This window comes from Cebidichthys violaceus, unplaced genomic scaffold (assembly GCF_023349555.1).
Source record: "Cebidichthys violaceus isolate CVI_PGR_0920_01 unplaced genomic scaffold, fCebVio1.0.p SCAF_17, whole genome shotgun sequence".
Taxonomy (NCBI): Eukaryota; Metazoa; Chordata; class Actinopteri; order Perciformes; family Stichaeidae; genus Cebidichthys; species Cebidichthys violaceus.
In genome coordinates this window covers 2,609,076-2,630,831 of record NW_027176340.1, presented here as the reverse complement: position 1 = coordinate 2,630,831, position 21,756 = coordinate 2,609,076, and the positions used below count along the sequence as shown (strand labels likewise).

The 21,756-nt window shown below is 37.3% G+C and overlaps 2 protein-coding genes and 1 long non-coding RNA gene across 19 annotated transcripts; all 3 read right to left on the bottom strand.

Annotated features, from left to right (window-relative positions):
• Window positions 1-32: 32 nt before the first annotated feature.
• LOC137873711 (uncharacterized) lies at window positions 33-8,166 on the bottom strand. 10 transcript variants are annotated; one of them, XM_068712049.1, is made up of 16 exons: window positions 8,107-8,166; window positions 7,608-7,904; window positions 7,302-7,337; window positions 7,136-7,207; window positions 4,465-4,491; window positions 3,946-4,242; window positions 3,363-3,674; window positions 2,661-2,720; window positions 2,523-2,582; window positions 2,353-2,406; window positions 2,220-2,279; window positions 1,904-1,975; window positions 1,403-1,489; window positions 1,274-1,292; window positions 564-694; window positions 33-325 (listed from the first exon to the last, which is right to left on the bottom strand). In XM_068712049.1, exons 1-16 carry the CDS (start codon window positions 8,126-8,128, stop codon window positions 132-134), a joined length of 1,800 nt encoding a protein of 599 aa, XP_068568150.1. In that variant the 5' UTR covers window positions 8,129-8,166; the 3' UTR covers window positions 33-131. The 10 variants fall into 10 exon arrangements, with proteins under 10 accessions (XP_068568150.1, XP_068568151.1, XP_068568153.1 ...); XM_068712050.1 differs by having other exon boundaries at window positions 2,220-2,276; XM_068712056.1 differs by having other exon boundaries at window positions 156-325; window positions 625-694.
• A 99-nt stretch (window positions 8,167-8,265) lies between these two features.
• On the bottom strand, window positions 8,266-8,965 carry LOC137874073 (uncharacterized). Its single transcript, XR_011103272.1, has 3 exons — window positions 8,886-8,965; window positions 8,636-8,662; window positions 8,266-8,388 (listed from the first exon to the last, which is right to left on the bottom strand). It is a non-coding gene; the product is annotated as an uncharacterized lncRNA (long non-coding RNA).
• Window positions 8,966-11,880: 2,915 nt separating this feature from the next.
• On the bottom strand, window positions 11,881-20,762 carry LOC137873707 (uncharacterized). Of its 8 annotated transcripts, none has more exons than XM_068712037.1 (18): window positions 20,725-20,762; window positions 20,497-20,523; window positions 19,966-20,247; window positions 19,467-19,763; window positions 19,161-19,196; window positions 18,995-19,066; window positions 16,324-16,350; window positions 15,805-16,101; window positions 15,222-15,533; window positions 14,518-14,577; window positions 14,380-14,439; window positions 14,210-14,263; window positions 14,077-14,136; window positions 13,761-13,832; window positions 13,260-13,346; window positions 13,131-13,149; window positions 12,421-12,551; window positions 11,881-12,173 (listed from the first exon to the last, which is right to left on the bottom strand). In XM_068712037.1, exons 1-18 carry the CDS (start codon window positions 20,759-20,761, stop codon window positions 11,980-11,982), a joined length of 2,124 nt encoding a protein of 707 aa, XP_068568138.1. In that variant the 5' UTR covers window position 20,762; the 3' UTR covers window positions 11,881-11,979. The 8 variants fall into 8 exon arrangements, with proteins under 8 accessions (XP_068568138.1, XP_068568139.1, XP_068568141.1 ...); XM_068712038.1 differs by having other exon boundaries at window positions 14,077-14,133; XM_068712043.1 differs by having other exon boundaries at window positions 12,004-12,173; window positions 12,482-12,551.
• Between the last annotated feature and the right edge of the window lie 994 nt (window positions 20,763-21,756).

Genomic DNA, 21,756 nt, shown 5'->3' with positions numbered 1-21,756 from the left:
TCGTAGAAAGAAACACACTTCAACCTTTGAAATGAATTTCTACTTGTTTAATAGTTGTGTATAATGTTTTTATTATCTAAAGCATTGCAACACATCACACAGGTTATATTCTGACCTTACTTCTGTGTCTATCAAGTCAATAACGTTTTTGGGATAATGACGTACGAAGCGTAAACATCTAAATTGTACATAAAAAGAAAAAAAAAAGCAAAGTGAAAGAGGACCAAGAGAGACTGTTTGGAAGTCAGCCTGACTTTGGAGCGCTGTACACTGCATTGCTCAGGGCTGATGGAGCTGGCCTCTCCCAGGTGCAGCTGTTGTCCCGCTATGAAGAAGAAGAAACAGACATAACTGTCGTCAGTGAAGTGTAAATGTTTTTAATAAGAATAAAAGATGCACATGCTGCAATAATAACTTTTATTTGAATGAGTGCACCTGTACCTGTCATGTTAACTGTGATATTTAACAATTATATATGGTTTTAATAATACACAAATTATAATAATGTCATGTATATTATTGTCATTTAAATTTCAATAATATAGGAAGCGTGTAGTGAAAACCTGATATCCTGACAGCCCTACTGTGAACCTTGGTACATTCAGGACGAGAGGAGCAGCTCACCAATGCTGCGTTCGTACAGTAGGTGACGATGCTGTAGGTTTCATCATCATCAACCTGCAAACCATTTGGTCTAAAGGGGGAAAAAAGTTTCAAACAAGGTTTTGTAAAGAGTGTTTCTTCATCATAGAGGAGAGCAAAAGCACAGCACACATTACCAGATGAATATACTGTATCACACTCCCCAAACATCTCAATGATGTGACTAAAGAGTGACTTTCTGAACCGACAGTTGTCACTATCACTCTGCTGATTCCTTCAGGTCAACCCCTACTTGTTGCTGCGGCTTGCTCCATCAACCTACCTCCTCCTTCCCGCTTTTATCCAAGTTTTGTCAACGTGTCGCTTTAACAAGGCTCTATTGTGATCTCTGAATCATGTGTTCTATGTGTCCTTTGCTGCTCAGACCTTTTGAGAGGTCCCTCAATGAACCTTAATGCCAAATGTCCACATGTCCTTGAGAAAGGCTTTTATCCTGCAACTGTTCTAGTAGAGCAGCTCAAAGACAGAATAAGACTGTAGTTGTCCTCAGCAGCTGCCAGAGAGAATACTCAAAACTATGACTGTAAATCAGAGCAATGATGAAAAAGAATATACATAGTGGTATTCACTGGAGTTTACGTGACTATATTTGAGAAGTATGATTTCTTACCTCTTGGAAACACATTTTTCTAGAAAGTGCACGGAAAAAAAACCAAATGATTATTGAAAACAATGTGAAACCACATTAAATATTTCCTATTTCAGAAAGAATGCATGGTTATTGTTGTTTAATTCTTACCAATCCTGCTTTGAGACAAGAGGAGTGTCAATCCAAGCAAGACGACTCCCACAGTCACGCCTCCTCCAATCATCAACGTAATCTTCTCTGCATTAGAAGAGGCAGTTAATAAGAGCCTTCCTAGTGTTGACATAAAGGATTAAAGACTAGGGAAGAGCAAAAACACCAGAGACCCAGAGAACACAGATTTGTTTTTTTATTATCATAATAATGTGTGTACATTGTATTGTCTGGTGTGATAATTACATTGTATATTTGAAATATAATCTAAATACACAGATGTACTGACACTCTACTGACTTGTGTTTGTGAGCACATTTGTAGAATAAACATGGTTAAGATTCTGATGTCACAATTAAACTTGACTGACTGAAAAAGTAATGGTAATGTATGGTAATATATTCATAGGAGTGTTGATAGTGAAAATATTCAAGAAATATTGAAACAAAAAAATTGTATAAAAAGTCAATGTGAATAATCTAGAATATGTAGAAGAGTCACCTGATGTCGGTTTCACTGGTGTTAGGGAAGTAGAAAGAAAACTAGCAGTGATGCTTGATCCAACAGTCTGATCTGGTGAAAGAAGAAAACTGCATGTAAAAAAAAAAGATTTATTTTCACTTAAATATGATAAAGAAATCAAAAAACAGTATATTGTGTTCATATTGTATACGTGTGCTCATGTATATGTGTATTTGTCAAAAATGCTCAAATGTAAGAAAAACATTTAAGAGAGAAAACAGTCATAGCTACAGATAGCATAAATATCATATGTGAATAATTAACGTCTGACTTCATGTATCTGTAATTGTGTTACCTGGTGTTTGTTTTATAGTTACAGGAGTTGAAGCAGGGAGTCTGTTAACAGTAAGACCTGCTGAATAACAATAACAAATAAAGTAAGTGATTAGTGATAATGATGTGGATTTCTATTTGAATGCATGTCCTACCTGTGGTCACAGTGGATGTCGGCTCAGTCTGCGTCATGGTTGACTCCACAATATCTACAACAGCAGAAGATGGATTTGAACAGTGTGGGACAGTATTTGTACAATCGCTGAGCAAGAGAAGAAATTATGATTAATAAATGTCACATATAATACATCTAGAATTGTGTTACCTGGTACTGGTTTAGCAGTAATTCCAAAAGTGGAAGCAGTAGACCAGCTATCAGGAAAATCTGGTGAGTAAATACACACAAAAACTTTAGAAAATGTATTTTATAGTAATATGTGATGATTGCTATAATAAGTCTTACCTTTGATCTTAGTAAATCCTGGTTTTGTGGAGGTCATGCTTGATTCCTTTATCACAATAGCTACAGTAAAAGAAAACAGATGTGTGTCTGTCAGTTTTACATGTGTACAAATAAATAACAATTTGTGTTTTACTTCCTATTTGTGCAGTGACTTAATAAGCAAAGAACCTTTCAAAAAATAAGAAGAAGAAGAAACCAGAGAACATGTCTGTTGATTTGAGCCATGGCAGAGGAATGGCCTCAGGGATGGCAATGGCCACTTTGGTCCATACTGAAATATTTGTTCTTTTTTAATATATATATATATATATATATATATATATATATATATATATATATATATATATATATATATATATATATATATATATATACCAGTGTGATGCTAACTTCCAGAGTTGGCCAAGAAAAATCTGTAACATCTGCAGCACTCTAAACGGCCGTCACTGTCCTCAAAACCAACTGTCCTGTCAGAACATTTCTTGTACTTTGCTAATTTACACAATTCAGTTTCTACTGTCACAGCATCATATATAGAAAGATTTCAAATGACATGCAATAAGAAAACATGCAAAAAACATAATTTGTGATGTTTGTCTAAATTTACACATTCACTGGAAATTCACTTTATTCCATTCATTCATTTCTCGTGTTGTGTCACAAGAACAGGTAACATGTGTGTCCATGTCTTCACCAACTCACCATTCAAGCTGGATCGATCACTACGAGCAGACAAAGAGTTGGGTTCACTCCCCAAACTGTAATCACAGCTGGCATCACGTCTTTGAAGAGGACGTAGGCGTCTCAGCAAATCATCGATTCTGACAGTAAACTGGCAGAACCACTGATTGGTTGAGCTCCTTGTCTTCAGGACAGTTGTTGTTGTGACTGGATGACTTGCTTTTCCAAAGTACAGGTTACATCTCGTGTCTTTATGAGCAGATGCAGGCAGAGAGCAAGTAAAGACAACCTGTTCACGGTAAAAATGCTGACGACTCAATTCTGGTTTTTGACCTATTAAGAGAAGAATGAAAAGACCGTCATCATGTCAACCTGTTACAGCTCAGTCATTGTGGTTTACAGTTATCATTGAACATAATCGTTCATAATAACTCTGTGGGAGTTACACTGTAAAAAAAACATTATGCAGAAAGCCTAAATATGACAACATAAAAGGAAACATTTCATCCCACAGGCAGCTTTTTAATGTGACAAAACACCTGAAATATGACACAACGTCATCTAGTTATCGTTCACTAACGTGACATGATAATCAGTCACTCACTTTGGACGGTGATGGAGGAATTGTCACTGTGTGGAGATGGAGTAGAGATATCTCCATGCATTACAGTGTAATAACATTTCACGTGAACCGTAGCAGATGATATCTTCTGTGACATCATCAACAGCTCACTTCCTGTCAGAGTCTGCAGACAAGTGAAGCCTTTGGCATTTCCTCTCCTCACAGTGTAGAAAAAACACTGATGAACAGGAACAGATGATGGAGTCTGACAGTCCAGTGTGACTGTTTCTGTCTCTGAGATCACCGCTGGATTCACTATCAGCTTAGGTTTAGGTTGATCTGAAAATTCAGAGGTAAACAATAATAATGAATAATGAAATATTAGATACTGAATAATTCCATTACTACAGTAATTTTCCTAATTTGAATTATTTGTGATTTTATATATGATATATGAAATATACTGTACTATGTAGAAATAGTCAAATTAATAACAAACTATAATAAACTCCCCTACAGTGAAAACAGCTGGACATGAAAGAGAATAGATCAGAGACTGACCTTGTGCTTGAATCTTGTGAAAGGAATCTGTTGGAAATACAAAGTGTCGACACAGCGAACATGAAAACTCATTAATACTTTCATAAAAATGAAGAGAACTAAAACTCCTAATGAGAAAATCTGTCAAACATACGCTGGAGTAGTGAGATCAAGATCAGGATATATTTAATTTTACTTATTTGATGGGGAAATGAGTTTTGGACTCTGAAGTTACACAAACAGTTTACAAAAAAACAGCAACAACACAGACAAAAAGAACACACATAATATACAAGTACACAAAAAAAACATGTATGGTGTAACATGCTGATACTGTATGGCAGACATTATATATTAATGACATTTTTTGCAATAGACAACATAAATAATGAGAGAATCTACCGGAGGTTTAACTCACACATGAGGACGACTAACAGCAGACGTCCAGCCATCATGAAGCCAAATACTGAGACTAGAAACAAGAGACTTCTGTGTCTGACTATGATTTCACATACAGAACAAGTTCTCAGGAAAACCACAGAAGTGAATCAAACCGACAGAAAGACAACAGGAACACACACACACTTATATTTAGATCACATCTACAGTGTTGGCTTAGTGGTTCAGACAAAAATAAAAGTTTTTCCATCAGTTGCTTTCTTTTTGTAGTTCATATTTTGTTTTATTTGTTGATTTTTTTCTAAATGTACAGGACTAGTGCTGATTTGTGCAAAAAATTTGAAGCCAAACAACTTTACACTCTAATACAGTATTTAGTTTAGGTCTATACTCAGCTCAAACCTGCACACAGGTCTAGACTTATGCATGCAAATGGGGCAAGGGGGCTTTTCAGATTTTTGCAGCTTTTTCCTTTTTAAATAAACTGTATATTCATCTGGACTAACCCTGTAATTGTTCATCATTGTCACAATCACACCAACTTTACATTCACCTGCTCCTTCAACCTCAGAATTTGAAAGAAAGCCATGCAATACAGCCTGATGCAATTCTGACTTCAACTAATTTATTTCCACTTACAATTTAAACACCGACTATCACAGCAACCGTTACACAGGAAAGATCCTGAGAGACAAGGAACAATCTTTATTCTGCCAGTTTGTCCTCGTGTTAAAGCAGACGACATTTCAGACGAGCTAAAGATGCATGAAGAAGATCACAGGATGTCACATTGATGTATCCAGCCAGTTACAAAAAATATGATTAACATTAAAGAGAAAACATCATTAAAAAAAACAGGATTAAATATATATATGAGTCAAATTAAATACATTTCTCGTCGTAGTTTAACAACAGTTAATTTGAAATGCAGTTTAGAACCCACGCTGTGCTTTATACATCATAAAACTCCATTTGAAAGTTGGATCTAACTGCTGGAAAATGTTTGTAGAAGTTTGGTATTATCGACGAATACATGACAGTCAAACAGTCTAGATTATACCAGTCAACTTTAAACACAAGGGTCCCTTTACCAGCAGTCAGGCGGTCTCGTTCTCTTTCTCTGTGCAGCATTAGACAGCTTGTGTTTCAGTGCGGCTGCACGGTGCTGTACACCACACCCTTCAGGGCTGATGCAGCCGGCTCCTCGGAGACGGTGCAGTATAAATGGTACGTGTCCAACTAGGACAAGAAAGAAACCAACGCTCTATTAATGTGTATGGCAAATATATTTAACGACGTCCCTCGTGTCAGACTTACGTTCTCATTCTGAGCCTCCCGCCTTCTTTTCACATCCTCAGAACCTGCACCTATAAGAACGACACAAAAATTACAAATGTTTTGAACTTGTGCAAATATATCTGGGTAGTAATAAATCTGAAGATGCAATGATTGTGGAAAAGCAATTTTAGAGCTTACATATAATAGGCCTAAAACAACCTGTTTGAGGGAGAACAGTGAGTGAACGCCCACACAAAACAAAACTGAGTCTGACTTCATCACACAAGCAGATCAACACAGTTCTCACCAGTTCTTCTTTTGCTGCACAGAGGCGCAGAAACCAGCAAGACGACGCCCACAGTTACTCCACAACCAGCCACCGCCGCTGCAAGCTTCAATATCCACGTTTCTGCTTTTCAGCAATATGAAGCCGTAAACATGCGTCAGTCTCGCTTCTCAAAACGTCCACATGGACCGTGCTTAACTACAGTATTTCAACCAGTAACGTCATTTTCATGCAATAAGGATGTTTCGTCTACCTGTTACTTTATCGCCAGATTCTGGATTCACAGAAGTCACTTTTACATCTGTTTCTTAAAGGCACAAAAACATATTAACATTAAATCTATATGTTCTCTTAAAAGGACACTGATTTAATATCTTTATTTTACTTTAACAATGTAGACCAGTCCAATCAGCAACCATCACCTTATATGTGCTGAGACAGATAATCACGTTTGAACACCATATTCAGTGTTTCACATGTGAATATCAGATACAAACATGTGTATATAAACTTTGTAACGAGGCTGAGTCGTTGAAAAACTTCATAATTACCTGATGCTGGTTTCACTGATGTTAGGAAAGTAGATATTAAGCTAACAGTGTTACTTGATGGACCAACAGTCCAGCCTGGGGAATCAACAAAAGTGCATTTCAATATAGAAATAATAATTAGAAACACATCATTTGCGATTTATTAACGTCACATTTTATATATCTGTAATTTTGTTACCTGATGTTTCAGGACTTTCAGGAGTTTCAGGAGTTTCAGGAGCAGAAGCATGAGGCGTTCTAACAGTCACACCTGCCGAATAAAAATTGTATAACTTTTAAAATTAACAAATATAGTGTGTGATTTGTGATAATGTTCTGGATTTCTATTTGAATGCATGTCCTACCCGCGGTAGTAAATGTCGGCATAGTTTCCACATTATCTATAAAGGAAGATGAATTTGAACCTGTCAATGTCATGTGTGGTAAACTGTGTGTGACTTCATGTTTATGTTATCTCTTGAACAGTTATTTTCACAAAATTAGAAACCAAACTAGCAGCATTTTAATAGAAATGGAGGTTGTAAATCAGTCTCTCTCTCTCTCTCTTTATGTTTGTAACCCCTGGAAACAATTATTATTATAACACCACATCACTCTTCTTGTCCTTGACACTGTATCAATACATGATGATAATATCAGATGTCGCTCACTATGAATGGTGATGGAGGACGTGTCACTGTGTGGAGATGGATAATGTTTCTCTCCGAGCTTCACGGTGTAAAAACACGTCACTTGAACCTCAGCAGGTGATCTCTGCTGAGACGTCTCCAGCAGCTCACTTCCTGTCAGTGTCTGCAGACAAGAGAGGGATCTGACGGTTCCTCCACTGGACGTGAAGAAGCTGCACCGAGGCGCAGAAGCAGACGATGGAGCCTCACAGTTCAGCGTGACTGAGTCTGTCTCATTGATCGCCGTTGGATTCACTGTCAGTTTTGGTGGAAGAGATGCTGAAAATTTAGCAAAGTGAAATTGTAAGTATGAATTTGATTAACTAGCTGAACATTGCATTTATCTAATAATGTATAATGAGACAGGATGTCTATTCTAAATCGTCTATCTCTTCTTCTTTTTAAGGCCCAACCACCATGTTCTGTAGCAAGATATCCTAATATATCCTAATATTAGTCCATAGCAACAGTGTTTACTCACTTCGAACGATGATGGAGGACATGCCGCTGTCAGGAGACGGAATCTCTTTAAGATAAAAACACGTCACTTTAACCTCAGCAGGTGAACTCTGAGCTGACATCTTCAGCAGCGCACTTCCTGTCAGTGTCTGGAGACAAGGGAAGTGTTTGGCAGTTCCTCCTCTTACTATACGGAAATAACACCGAGTCACAGAGACAGACGATGGAGTCCGACAGTTCAGAGTGACTGAGTCCGTCTCTGTGATCACCGGCGGACTCACTGTCAGCTGAGGCGGAAGAAGAGCTGAAAAGTGTAATATATGTTGTATTACATAACTGAAAATTGCCTTTATTTACAGTTATTCTGATGATAAATGTATTTGTTTGACAAACTTAACAGTTGCATTGAGATGAGAAAATTCTAAATGAGCAACTGTGATTTAATCATAAACAGCATAGAAAAGATAAGTACTGTACAGACAACTATGTGACAAACTGAGCCTACAGTGATAACGTTCTACTAATAACTAATATTAAACTCAAGCACTGACCTTCTGCTTTCATCTCACAAAAGGGATCTGTTAGAGAAGACAAATTAGTTAAGCATGTAATAATAAATAGTAAAGATAGAATGTGAATGTTGTATTTCTTTTGACCTGATGTAAAATGTTAATAAAACATGCTGATAATAATATATAATGGGCTGACATAACATTAATTTAGCAATTGCAACTAAAATGTACCTGTATTGGTGAGTAACTCCATTTACAATGAAAGAAAATGAAAAGAGGTTTAACTCACACACGAGGACGACTAACAGCAGACGTCCAGCCATCATGAAGCCAAATACTGAGACTAGAAACAAGAGACTTCTGTGTCTGACTATGATTTCACATACAGAACAAATTCTCAGGAAAACCACAGAAGTGAATCAAACCGACAGACAGACAACAGGAACACACACACACTTATCTTTAGATCACATCTACAGTGTTGGCTTAGTGGTTCAGACAAAAATAAAAGTTTTTCCATCAGTTGCTTTCTTTTTGTAATTCATCTTTTGTTCATATTTTTAACTTGATTTTTTTCTAAATGTACAGGACTAGTGGTGATTTGTGCAAAAAATTTGAAGCCAAACAACTTTACACTCTAATACAGTATTTAGTTTAGGTCTATACTCAGCTCAAACCTGCACACAGGTCTAGACTTATGCATGCAAATGGGGCAAGGGGGCTTTTCAGATTTTTGCAGCTTTTTCCTTTTTAAATAAACTGTATATTCATCTGGACTAACCCTGTAATTGTTCATCATTGTCACAATCACACCAACTTTACATTCACCTGCTCCTTCAACCTCAGAATTTGAAAGAAAGCCATGCAATACAGCCTGATGCAATTCTGACTTCAACTAATTTATTTCCACTTACAATTTAAACACCGACTATCACAGCAACCGTTACACAGGAAAGATCCTGAGAGACAAGGAACAATCTTTATTCTGCCAGTTTGTCCTCGTGTTAAAGCAGAAGACATTTCAGACGAGCTAAAGATGCATGAAGAAGATCACAGGATGTCACATTGATGTATCCAGCCAGTTACAAAAAATATGATGAACATGAAAGAGAAAACATCATTAAAAAAAACAGGATTAAATATATATATGAGTCAAATGAAATACATTTCTCGTCGTGGTTTAACAACAGTTAATTTGAAATGCAGTTTAGAACCCACGCTGTGCTTTATACATCATAAAACTCCATTTGAAAGTTGGAGCTAACTGCTGGAAAATGTTTGTAGAAGTTTGGTATTATCGACGAATACATGACAGTCAAACAGTCTAGATTATACCAGTCAACTTTAAACACAAGGGTCCCTTTACCAGCAGTCAGGCGGTCTCGTTCTCTTTCTCTGTGCAGCATTAGACAGCTTGTGTTTCAGTGCGGCTGCACGGTGCTGTACACCACACCCTTCAGGGCTGATGCAGCCGGCTCCTCGGAGACGGTGCAGCAACATACCAACTGAAATATACCAACTGTAGCATCCGTTCATATATGTGACAAATATATCTAATGCTGTCCCTCTTGTCAGATTCTCATTTTGAGCCTCCCGCCACCTTTTCACTTCCTCCAGACCTGCCCCTGTGAAATACACACAGTCTGTCAAATAATACGTTTCTCTGAATGAAAGAATAAGTCTTCAGCCCGGCTGATTAGATTCAAAGAATTTGAAGGTCACAGTTTAGGCGGCATTACCCTTTCAAGTTCACAAAATAAAGTGTTTGGAGAACAACCCTGTACCGTCTCTACTCGTGCCGTATTTTGTTCACATGTGAAAAAAGAGTTAGACCCGAGCAAAGGAGGATATTTTTGTTTCAGTGCAGTGGTGGTCTCCCACACAACACACACGGTTTATTTTCAGTTTGAGATGCAGGTCTTGTATCTTTGTTCTGTGCAAGCTGACGATTTACACAATAGTTATTTTAGTAGCTCTGAGCTACATGAAGGCTGTTCAAACTGAACCGATGTGAATGAATATGAACTATTTCCGGGAAACTGCAGATGTTTTGAAGACCCCAGCTAGAATGTGTGAATAGGACATCTGTAACTATTCTTCAGACTGAACAGAGAAGCTGCTCTTACAGCTGGCTGTCAGCATGCCCATTATAACCCGACGCCAATGATATTCTGCTGGAACAATTCTCCTTTCAACAACCTCCTCCTTGTTGGCTATATTTTTGATATTGTTAATCCAACAAAAATCGAATGCTGTTGGATTCTCGGAGAGCTTCCTCTCAAAGAATATTATATTGATATATATTAAAAATAGCCAATTCCTTTGACAAGTGTCTCTGACTAAAGTGGTATCTTTTTTTTTTTGGTGCTTATATATTTGAGTAGTCGTTAAATGTCAAGATGCAAAGATTGTAAAAAATTGTATTATTAGAGTCAAACTGACAAATTCCACACTTCAGTATTAAACGGTATGTCTTTACACCCATATCAAACAGATGCTGACTTTATTAGACAAACACATCGACATAGTTCCCACCAGTTATTCTGTAGTTATGCAGAAGTGCAGAAACCAGAAAGATGCCCACCGTTACTCCACAAACCAGCCACAACTGCTACAAACTTCCTCATCCACGTTTCTGCTGAGCCTCAACAGAAGCCATAAACAAGTGTCAGTTTTGCTTCTCACAACGTCAACAAAAAGCAGGAAGACTCTGCATAACCACCGTCTTCCAACCACCAATACCAGCGCATTCCAGATATACAAACTGAAAAGCATATCATTGCTTTGTTAATGCTTTATAGTAATATTTAGTAAGAGTAATTTAGGTTGTAAACATAATTGAATCACTGAGCTCAAGTGGTAAAGAATGACACGCACTCATGTGAGGCTGTTTTCAGAGTGGTTGCAGGGTTACAGCTATCTCTAGTGACAGGAGGACAAACACGTGAACCTATAAGCGCACAAACATTAACGCCACACAGTCATGCATGTTAGCATTTTCATGCAATAATAGCAATCTTTAGTCTACCTGCTATTTCATCTTCATAGGAGTCACAGAACAAAAACATATTAACGTTAAAACTATATATTGTTGTCCTTTGTACATTGTTCATTTCATTTTCCTGCACCGATGCGAGGGTCCTGGGACAGATGTGTGTACAGATCGTAAAGCTTTCAAATTTGCGATTTGTGATATTGGGCTGTATAAATAAAATGTAATTTAATTGAATGTAATGTTTTCCATTTAAAGCGTCGTAGAAAGAAACACACTTCAACCTTTGAAATGAATTTCTACTTGTTTAATAGTTGTGTATAATGTTTTTATTATCTAAAGCATTGCAACACATCACACAGGTTATATTCTGACCTTACTTCTGTGTCTATCAAGTCAATAACGTTTTTGGGATAATGACGTACGAAGCGTAAACATCTAAATTGTACATAAAAAGAAAAAAAAAAGCAAAGTGAAAGAGGACCAAGAGAGACTGTTTGGAAGTCAGCCTGACTTTGGAGCGCTGTACACTGCATTGCTCAGGGCTGATGGAGCTGGCCTCTCCCAGGTGCAGCTGTTGTCCCGCTATGAAGAAGAAGAAACAGACATAACTGTCGTCAGTGAAGTGTAAATGTTTTTAATAAGAATAAAAGATGCACATGCTGCAATAATAACTTTTATTTGAATGAGTGCACCTGTACCTGTCATGTTATGCCTGTTAACTGTGATATTTAACAATTATATATTGTTTTAATAATACACAAATTATAATAATGTCATGTATATTATTGTCATTTAAATTTCAATAATATAGGAAGCGTGTAGTGAAAACCTGATATCCTGACAGCCCTACTGTGAACCTTGGTACATTCAGGACGAGAGGAGCAGCTCACCAATGCTGCGTTCGTACAGTAGGTGACGATGCTGTAGGTTTCATCATCATCAACCTGCAAACCATTTGGTCTAAAGGGGGAAAAAAGTTTCAAACAAGGTTTTGTAAAGAGTGTTTCTTCATCATAGAGGAGAGCAAAAGCACAGCACACATTACCAGATGAATATACTGTATCACACTCCCCAAACATCTCAATGATGTGACTAAAGAGTGACTTTCTGACCCGACAGTTGTCACTATCACTCTGCTGATTCCTTCAGGTCAACCCCTACTTGTTGCTGCGGCTTGCTCCATCAACCTACCTCCTCCTTCCCGCTTTTATCCAAGTTTTGTCAACGTGTCGCTTTAACAAGGCTCTATTGTGATCTCTGAATCATGTGTTCTATGTGTCCTTTGCTGCTCAGACCTTTTGAGAGGTCCCTCAATGAACCGTAATGCCAAATGTCCACATGTCCTTGAGAAAGGCTTTTATCCTGCAACTGTTCTAGTAGAGCAGCTCAAAGACAGAATAAGACTGTAGTTGTCCTCAGCAGCTGCCAGAGAGAATACTCAAAACTATGACTGTAAATCAGAGCAATGATGAAAAAGAATATACATAGTGGTATTCACTGGAGTTTACGTGACTATATTTGAGAAGTATGATTTCTTACCTCTTGGAAACACATTTTTCTAGAAAATGCACGGAAAAAAAACCAAATGATTATTGAAAACAATGTGAAACCGCATTAAATATTTCCTATTTCAGAAAGAACGCATGGTTATTGTTGTTTAATTCTTACCAATCCTGCTTTGAGACAAGAGGAGTGTCAATCCAAGCAAGACGACTCCCACAGTCACGCCTCCTCCAATCATCAACGTAATCTTCTCTGCATTAGAAGAGGCAGTTAATAAGAGCCTTCCTAGTGTTGACATAAAGGATTAAAGACTAGGGAAGAGCAAAAACACCAGAGACCCAGAGAACACAGATTTGTTTTTTTATTATCATAATAATGTGTGTACATTGTATTGTCTGGTGTGATAATTACATTGTATATTTGAAATATAATCTAAATACACAGATGTACTGACACTCTACTGACTTGTGTTTGTGAGCACATTTGTAGAATAAACATGGTTAAGATTCTGATGTCACAATTAAACTTGACTGACTGAAAAAGTAATGGTAATGTATGGTAATATATTCATAGGAGTGTTGATAGTGAAAATATTCAAGAAATATTGAAACAAAAAAATTGTATAAAAAGTCAATGTGAATAATCTAGAATATGTAGAAGAGTCACCTGATGTCGGTTTCACTGGTGTTAGGGAAGTAGAAAGAAAACTAGCAGTGATGCTTGATCCAACAGTCTGATCTGGTGAAAGAAGAAAACTGCATGTAAAAAAAAAAGATTTATTTTCACTTAAATATGATAAAGAAATCAAAAAACAGTATATTGTGTTCATATTGTATACGTGTGCTCATGTATATGTGTATTTGTCAAAAATGCTCAAATGTAAGAAAAACATTTAAGAGAGAAAACAGTCATAGCTACAGATAGCATAAATATCATATGTGAATAATTAACGTCTGACTTCATGTATCTGTAATTGTGTTACCTGGTGTTTGTTTTATAGTTACAGGAGTTGAAGCAGGGAGTCTGTTAACAGTAAGACCTGCTGAATAACAATAACAAATAAAGTAAGTGATTAGTGATAATGATGTGGATTTCTATTTGAATGCATGTCCTACCTGTGGTCACAGTGGATGTCGGCTCAGTCTGCGTCATGGTTGACTCCACAATATCTACAACAGCAGAAGATGGATTTGAACAGTGTGGGACAGTATTTGTACAATCGCTGAGCAAGAGAAGAAATTATGATTAATAAATGTCACATATAATACATCTAGAATTGTGTTACCTGGTACTGGTTTCTCAGTAATTCCAAAAGTGGAAGCAGTAGACCAGCTATCAGGAAAATCTGGTGAGTAAATACACACAAAAACTTTAGAAAATGTATTTTATAGTAATATGTGATAATTGCTATAATAAGTCTTACCTTTGATCTTAGTAAATCCTGGTTTTGTGGAGGTCATGCTTGATTCCTTTATCACAATAGCTACAGTAAAAGAAAACAGATGTGTGTCTGTCAGTTTTACATGTGTACAAATAAATAACAATTTGTGTTTTACTTCCTATTTGTGCAGTGACTTAATAAGCAAAGAACCTTTCAAAAAATAAGAAGAAGAAGAAACCAGAGAACATGTCTGTTGATTTGAGCCATGGCAGAGGAATGGCCTCAGGGATGGCAATGGCCACTTTGGTCCATACTGAAATATTTGTTCTTTTTTAATATATATATATATATATATATATATATATATATATATATATATATATATATATATATATATATATATATATATATATATATACCAGTGTGATGCTAACTTCCAGAGTTGGCCAAGAAAAATCTGTAACATCTGCAGCACTCTAAACGGCCGTCACTGTCCTCAAAACCAACTGTCCTGTCAGAACATTTCTTGTACTTTGCTAATTTACACAATTCAGTTTCTACTGTCACAGCATCATATATAGAAAGATTTCAAATGACATGCAATAAGAAAACATGCAAAAAACATAATTTGTGATGTTTGTCTAAATTTACACATTCACTGGAAATTCACTTTATTCCATTCATTCATTTCTCGTGTTGTGTCACAAGAACAGGTAACATGTGTGTCCATGTCTTCACCAACTCACCATTCAAGCTGGATCGATCACTACGAGCAGACAAAGAGTTGGGTTCACTCCCCAAACTGTAATCACAGCTGGCATCACGTCTTTGAAGAGGACGTAGGCGTCTCAGCAAATCATCGATTCTGACAGTAAACTGGCAGAACCACTGATTGGTTGAGCTCCTTGTCTTCAGGACAGTTGTTGTTGTGACTGGATGACTTGCTTTTCCAAAGTACAGGTTACATCTCGTGTCTTTATGAGCAGATGCAGGCAGAGAGCAAGTAAAGACAACCTGTTCACGGTAAAAATGCTGACGACTCAATTCTGGTTTTTGACCTATTAAGAGAAGAATGAAAAGACCGTCATCATGTCAAACTGTTACAGCTCAGTCATTGTGGTTTACAGTTATCATTGAACATAATCGTTCATAATAACTCTGTGGGAGTTACACTGTAAAAAAAACATTATGCAGAAAGCCTAAATATGACAACATAAAAGGAAACATTTCATCCCACAGGCAGCTTTTTAATGTGACAAAACACCTGAAATATGACACAACGTCATCTAGTTATCGTTCACTAACGTGACATGATAATCAGTCACTCACTTTGGACGGTGATGGAGGAATTGTCACTGTGTGGAGATGGAGTAGAGATATCTCCATGCATTACAGTGTAATAACATTTCACGTGAACCGTAGCAGATGATATCTTCTGTGACATCATCAACAGCTCACTTCCTGTCAGAGTCTGCAGACAAGTGAAGCCTTTGGCATTTCCTCTCCTCACAGTGTAGAAAAAACACTGATGAACAGGAACAGATGATGGAGTCTGACAGTCCAGTGTGACTGTTTCTGTCTCTGAGATCACCGCTGGATTCACTATCAGCTTAGGTTTAGGTTGATCTGAAAATTCAGAGGTAAACAATAATAATGAATAATGAAATATTAGATACTGAATAATTCCATTACTACAGTAATTTTCCTAATTTGAATTATTTGTGATTTTATATATGATATATGAAATATACTGTACTATGTAGAAATAGTCAAATTAATAACAAACTATAATAAACTCCCCTACAGTGAAAACAGCTGGACATGAAAGAGAATAGATCAGAGACTGACCTTGTGCTTGAATCTTGTGAAAGGAATCTGTTGGAAATACAAAGTGTCGACACAGCGAACATGAAAACTCATTAATACTTTCATAAAAATGAAGAGAACTAAAACTCCTAATGAGAAAATCTGTCAAACATACGCTGGAGTAGTGAGATCAAGATCAGGATATATTTAATTTTACTTATTTGATGGGGAAATGAGTTTTGGACTCTGAAGTTACACAAACAGTTTACAAAAAAACAGCAACAACACAGACAAAAAGAACACACATAATATACAAGTACACAAAAAAAACATGTATGGTGTAACATGCTGATACTGTATGGCAGACATTATATATTAATGACATTTTTTGCAATAGACAACATAAATAATGAGAGAATCTACCGGAGGTTTAACTCACACATGAGGACGACTAACAGCAGACGTCCAGCCATCATGAAGCCAAATACTGAGACTAGAAACAAGAGACTTCTGTGTCTGACTATGATTTCACATACAGAACAAGTTCTCAGGAAAACCACAGAAGTGAATCAAACCGACAGAAAGACAACAGGAACACACACACACTTATATTTAGATCACATCTACAGTGTTGGCTTAGTGGTTCAGACAAAAATAAAAGTTTTTCCATCAGTTGCTTTCTTTTTGTAGTTCATATTTTGTTTTATTTGTTGATTTTTTTCTAAATGTACAGGACTAGTGCTGATTTGTGCAAAAAATTTGAAGCCAAACAACTTTACACTCTAATACAGTATTTAGTTTAGGTCTATACTCAGCTCAAACCTGCACACAGGTCTAGACTTATGCATGCAAATGGGGCAAGGGGGCTTTTCAGATTTTTGCAGCTTTTTCCTTTTTAAATAAACTGTATATTCATCTGGACTAACCCTGTAATTGTTCATCATTGTCACAATCACACCAACTTTACATTCACCTGCTCCTTCAACCTCAGAATTTGAAAGAAAGCCATGCAATACAGCCTGATGCAATTCTGACTTCAACTAATTTATTTCCACTTACAATTTAAACACCGACTATCACAGCAACCGTTACACAGGAAAGATCCTGAGAGACAAGGAACAATCTTTATTCTGCCAGTTTGTCCTCGTGTTAAAGCAGACGACATTTCAGACGAGCTAAAGATGCATGAAGAAGATCACAGGATGTCACATTGATGTATCCAGCCAGTTACAAAAAATATGATTAACATTAAAGAGAAAACATCATTAAAAAAAACAGGATTAAATATATATATGAGTCAAATTAAATACATTTCTCGTCGTAGTTTAACAACAGTTAATTTGAAATGCAGTTTAGAACCCACGCTGTGCTTTATACATCATAAAACTCCATTTGAAAGTTGGATCTAACTGCTGGAAAATGTTTGTAGAAGTTTGGTATTATCGACGAATACATGACAGTCAAACAGTCTAGATTATACCAGTCAACTTTAAACACAAGGGTCCCTTTACCAGCAGTCAGGCGGTCTCGTTCTCTTTCTCTGTGCAGCATTAGACAGCTTGTGTTTCAGTGCGGCTGCACGGTGCTGTACACCACACCCTTCAGGGCTGATGCAGCCGGCTCCTCGGAGACGGTGCAGTATAAATGGTACGTGTCCAACTAGGACAAGAAAGAAACCAACGCTCTATTAATGTGTATGGCAAATATATTTAACGACGTCCCTCGTGTCAGACTTACGTTCTCATTCTGAGCCTCCCGCCTTCTTTTCACATCCTCAGAACCTGCACCTATAAGAACGACACAAAAATTACAAATGTTTTGAACTTGTGCAAATATATCTGGGTAGTAATAAATCTGAAGATGCAATGATTGTGGAAAAGCAATTTTAGAGCTTACATATAATAGGCCTAAAACAACCTGTTTGAGGGAGAACAGTGAGTGAACGCCCACACAAAACAAAACTGAGTCTGACTTCATCACACAAGCAGATCAACACAGTTCTCACCAGTTCTTCTTTTGCTGCACAGAGGCGCAGAAACCAGCAAGACGACGCCCACAGTTACTCCACAACCAGCCACCGCCGCTGCAAGCTTCAATATCCACGTTTCTGCTTTTCAGCAATATGAAGCCGTAAACATGCGTCAGTCTCGCTTCTCAAAACGTCCACATGGACCGTGCTTAACTACAGTATTTCAACCAGTAACGTCATTTTCATGCAATAAGGATGTTTCGTCTACCTGTTACTTTATCGCCAGATTCTGGATTCACAGAAGTCACTTTTACATCTGTTTCTTAAAGGCACAAAAACATATTAACATTAAATCTATATGTTCTCTTAAAAGGACACTGATTTAATATCTTTATTTTACTTTAACAATGTAGACCAGTCCAATCAGCAACCATCACCTTATATGTGCTGAGACAGATAATCACGTTTGAACACCATATTCAGTGTTTCACATGTGAATATCAGATACAAACATGTGTATATAAACTTTGTAACGAGGCTGAGTCGTTGAAAAACTTCATAATTACCTGATGCTGGTTTCACTGATGTTAGGAAAGTAGATATTAAGCTAACAGTGTTACTTGATGGACCAACAGTCCAGCCTGGGGAATCAACAAAAGTGCATTTCAATATAGAAATAATAATTAGAAACACATCATTTGCGATTTATTAACGTCACATTTTATATATCTGTGATTTTGTTACCTGATGTTTCAGGACTTTCAGGAGTTTCAGGAGTTTCAGGAGCAGAAGCATGAGGCGTTCTAACAGTCACACCTGCCGAATAAAAATTGTATAACTTTTAAAATTAACAAATATAGTGTGTGATTTGTGATAATGTTCTGGATTTCTATTTGAATGCATGTCCTACCCGCGGTAGTAAATGTCGGCATAGTTTCCACATTATCTATAAAGGAAGATGAATTTGAACCTGTCAATGTCATGTGTGGTAAACTGTGTGTGACTTCATGTTTATGTTATCTCTTGAACAGTTATTTTCACAAAATTAGAAACCAAACTAGCAGCATTTTAATAGAAATGGAGGTTGTAAATCAGTCTCTCTCTCTCTCTCTTTATGTTTGTAACCCCTGGAAACAATTATTATTATAACACCACATCACTCTTCTTGTCCTTGACACTGTATCAATACATGATGATAATATCAGATGTCGCTCACTATGAATGGTGATGGAGGACGTGTCACTGTGTGGAGATGGATAATGTTTCTCTCCGAGCTTCACGGTGTAAAAACACGTCACTTGAACCTCAGCAGGTGATCTCTGCTGAGACGTCTCCAGCAGCTCACTTCCTGTCAGTGTCTGCAGACAAGAGAGGGATCTGACGGTTCCTCCACTGGACGTGAAGAAGCTGCACCGAGGCGCAGAAGCAGACGATGGAGCCTCACAGTTCAGCGTGACTGAGTCTGTCTCATTGATCGCCGTTGGATTCACTGTCAGTTTTGGTGGAAGAGATGCTGAAAATTGAGCAAAGTGAAATTGTAAGTATGAATTTGATTAACTAGCTGAAAATTGCATTTATCTAATAATGTATAATGAGACAGGATGTCTATTCTAAATCGTCTATCTCTTCTTCTTTTTAAGGCCCAACCACCATGTTCTGTAGCAAGATATCCTAATATATCCTAATATTAGTCCATAGCAACAGTGTTTACTCACTTCGAACGATGATGGAGGACATGTCGCTGTCAGGAGACGGAATCTCTTTAAGATAAAAACACGTCACTTTAACCTCAGCAGGTGAACTCTGAGCTGACATCTTCAGCAGCTCACTTCCTGTCAGTGTCTGGAGACAAGGGAAGTGTTTGGCAGTTCCTCCTCTTACTATACGGAAATAACACTCAGTCACAGAGACAGACGATGGAGTCCGACAGTTCAGAGTGACTGAGTCCGTCTCTGTGATCACCGGCGGACTCACTGTCAGCTGAGGCGGAAGAAGAGCTGAAAAGTGTAATATATGTTGTATTACATAACTGAAAATTGCCTTTATTTACAGTTATTCTGATGATAAATGTATTTGTTTGACAAACTTAACAGTTGCATTGAGATGAGAAAGTTCTAAATGAGCAACTGTGATTTAATCATAAACAGCATAGAAAAGATAAGAGTACTGTACAGACAACTATGTGACAAACTGAGCCTACAGTGATAACGTTCTACTAATAACTAATATTAAACTCAAGCACTGACCTTCTGCTTTCATCTCACAAAAGGGATCTGTTAGAGAAGACAAATTAGTTAAGCATGTAATAATAAATAGTAAAGATGTAATGTGAATGTTGTATTTCTTTTGACCTGATGTAAAAGTTTATTAAATGGGCTGACATAACATTAATTTGGCAATTGCAACTAAAATGTACCTGTATTGGTGAGTAACTCCATTTACAATGAAAGAAAATGAAAAGAGGTTCAACTCACACACGAGGACGACTAACAGCAGACGTCCAGCCATCATGAAGCAGAATCATGTGAGCGTCCAAGAGTCCTGCGAGCGCGACGCTTGTGTGTCCGCCTACTTTGACTTTCACATCCATGACGTGTCGTTCTGCAGAACAAGTTCTCAGTAAACCCACAGAAAGCATCAGAAGGGAACCACACTGGCAGAGAGGTGACAGGAACACAGACGCACTTTTACACCTTTTCTATTAAGTCCCAGTACGCGTGGCACTGAATATTTAGATCACATCTACCACAGTGGCGGTTTGCTGGTTAAAACAAAAGAAGTTTCTCCATCAGGCGCTTTCTTATTGTTGTTCATGTTTTGTTTTACTTGTTATTTTCTAAACTGACAGGACTAGTGCTGACAGCTTAATTTAGTCTGAAGATAAACTCCTTAAATAAATACAGTATTCAGTGCAGGTCTATACTAAAGAGGTATTATTTGAAAACTGCACACGCTTGGGGTGTAAACGAACATGAATACATGATTCTGATATGCACAGGTAATGTGCTCTTATGAGATATAAACAAAACATGCATGATTTGTTAACAGCCATGTGAACTTTTGTTTTGCGTTCAGTTCAACATGTCCTGTGCCTTGGTCCTTAATAAAACAAAAGGGAGGTGTCATATGCAACAGCATCATTATGGTTAGCTCGAAGAGAATCAAGCTTAGTCTAAACTGTAGAATGTAGGTCAACCAACAGAGTGTAAGCGTGTTGCTGTTATTATCTATTTTTACATTTAGGATTTCAGTTTAATATTTAGATTTAAGATGTACAGTCTGTACACTCAGTATGTATGAGTACCGCATCTTCACGAGACCAGAAGAACCTGACTTGAAGTGCCGGTCAAACCCAGTGTGATATTTAGCAGGCAGAGGAAGCCCCATCTCTCACCTGTGGGCTAACAAAGAACACGCTTCTGCCTTAATCTACCAGCATGCACTTCACCTCGCTTAACCTGACTCTTGCAGGAAGTAAGCTAGGTTGATAAATAGGCGGTATTCCC

Excerpts from the sequence above, each read along its gene's own strand:
- LOC137873711 (XM_068712049.1), bottom strand. The coding sequence starts at position 8,128 with ATGTCCTCCATCATCGTTCGAA. Across the intron at positions 7,905-8,106 it reads GTCCTCCATCATCGTTCGAA|CATCTCTTCCACCAAAACTG; the intron begins GTGAGTAAACAC and ends CTAAATTTTCAG. Across the intron at positions 1,490-1,903 it reads ACCAGTGAAACCGACATCAG|AGAAGATTACGTTGATGATT; the intron begins GTGACTCTTCTA and ends CTTCTAATGCAG.
- LOC137873707 (XM_068712037.1), bottom strand. The coding sequence starts at position 20,761 with ATGATGGCTGGACGTCTGCTGTTAGTCGTCCTCGTGT. Across the intron at positions 20,524-20,724 it reads GCTGTTAGTCGTCCTCGTGT|ATCCCTTTTGTGAGATGAAA; the intron begins GTGAGTTGAACC and ends CTTCTCTAACAG. Across the intron at positions 12,174-12,420 it reads TAGGGCTGTCAGGATATCAG|CGGGACAACAGCTGCACCTG; the intron begins GTTTTCACTACA and ends TCTTCTTCATAG.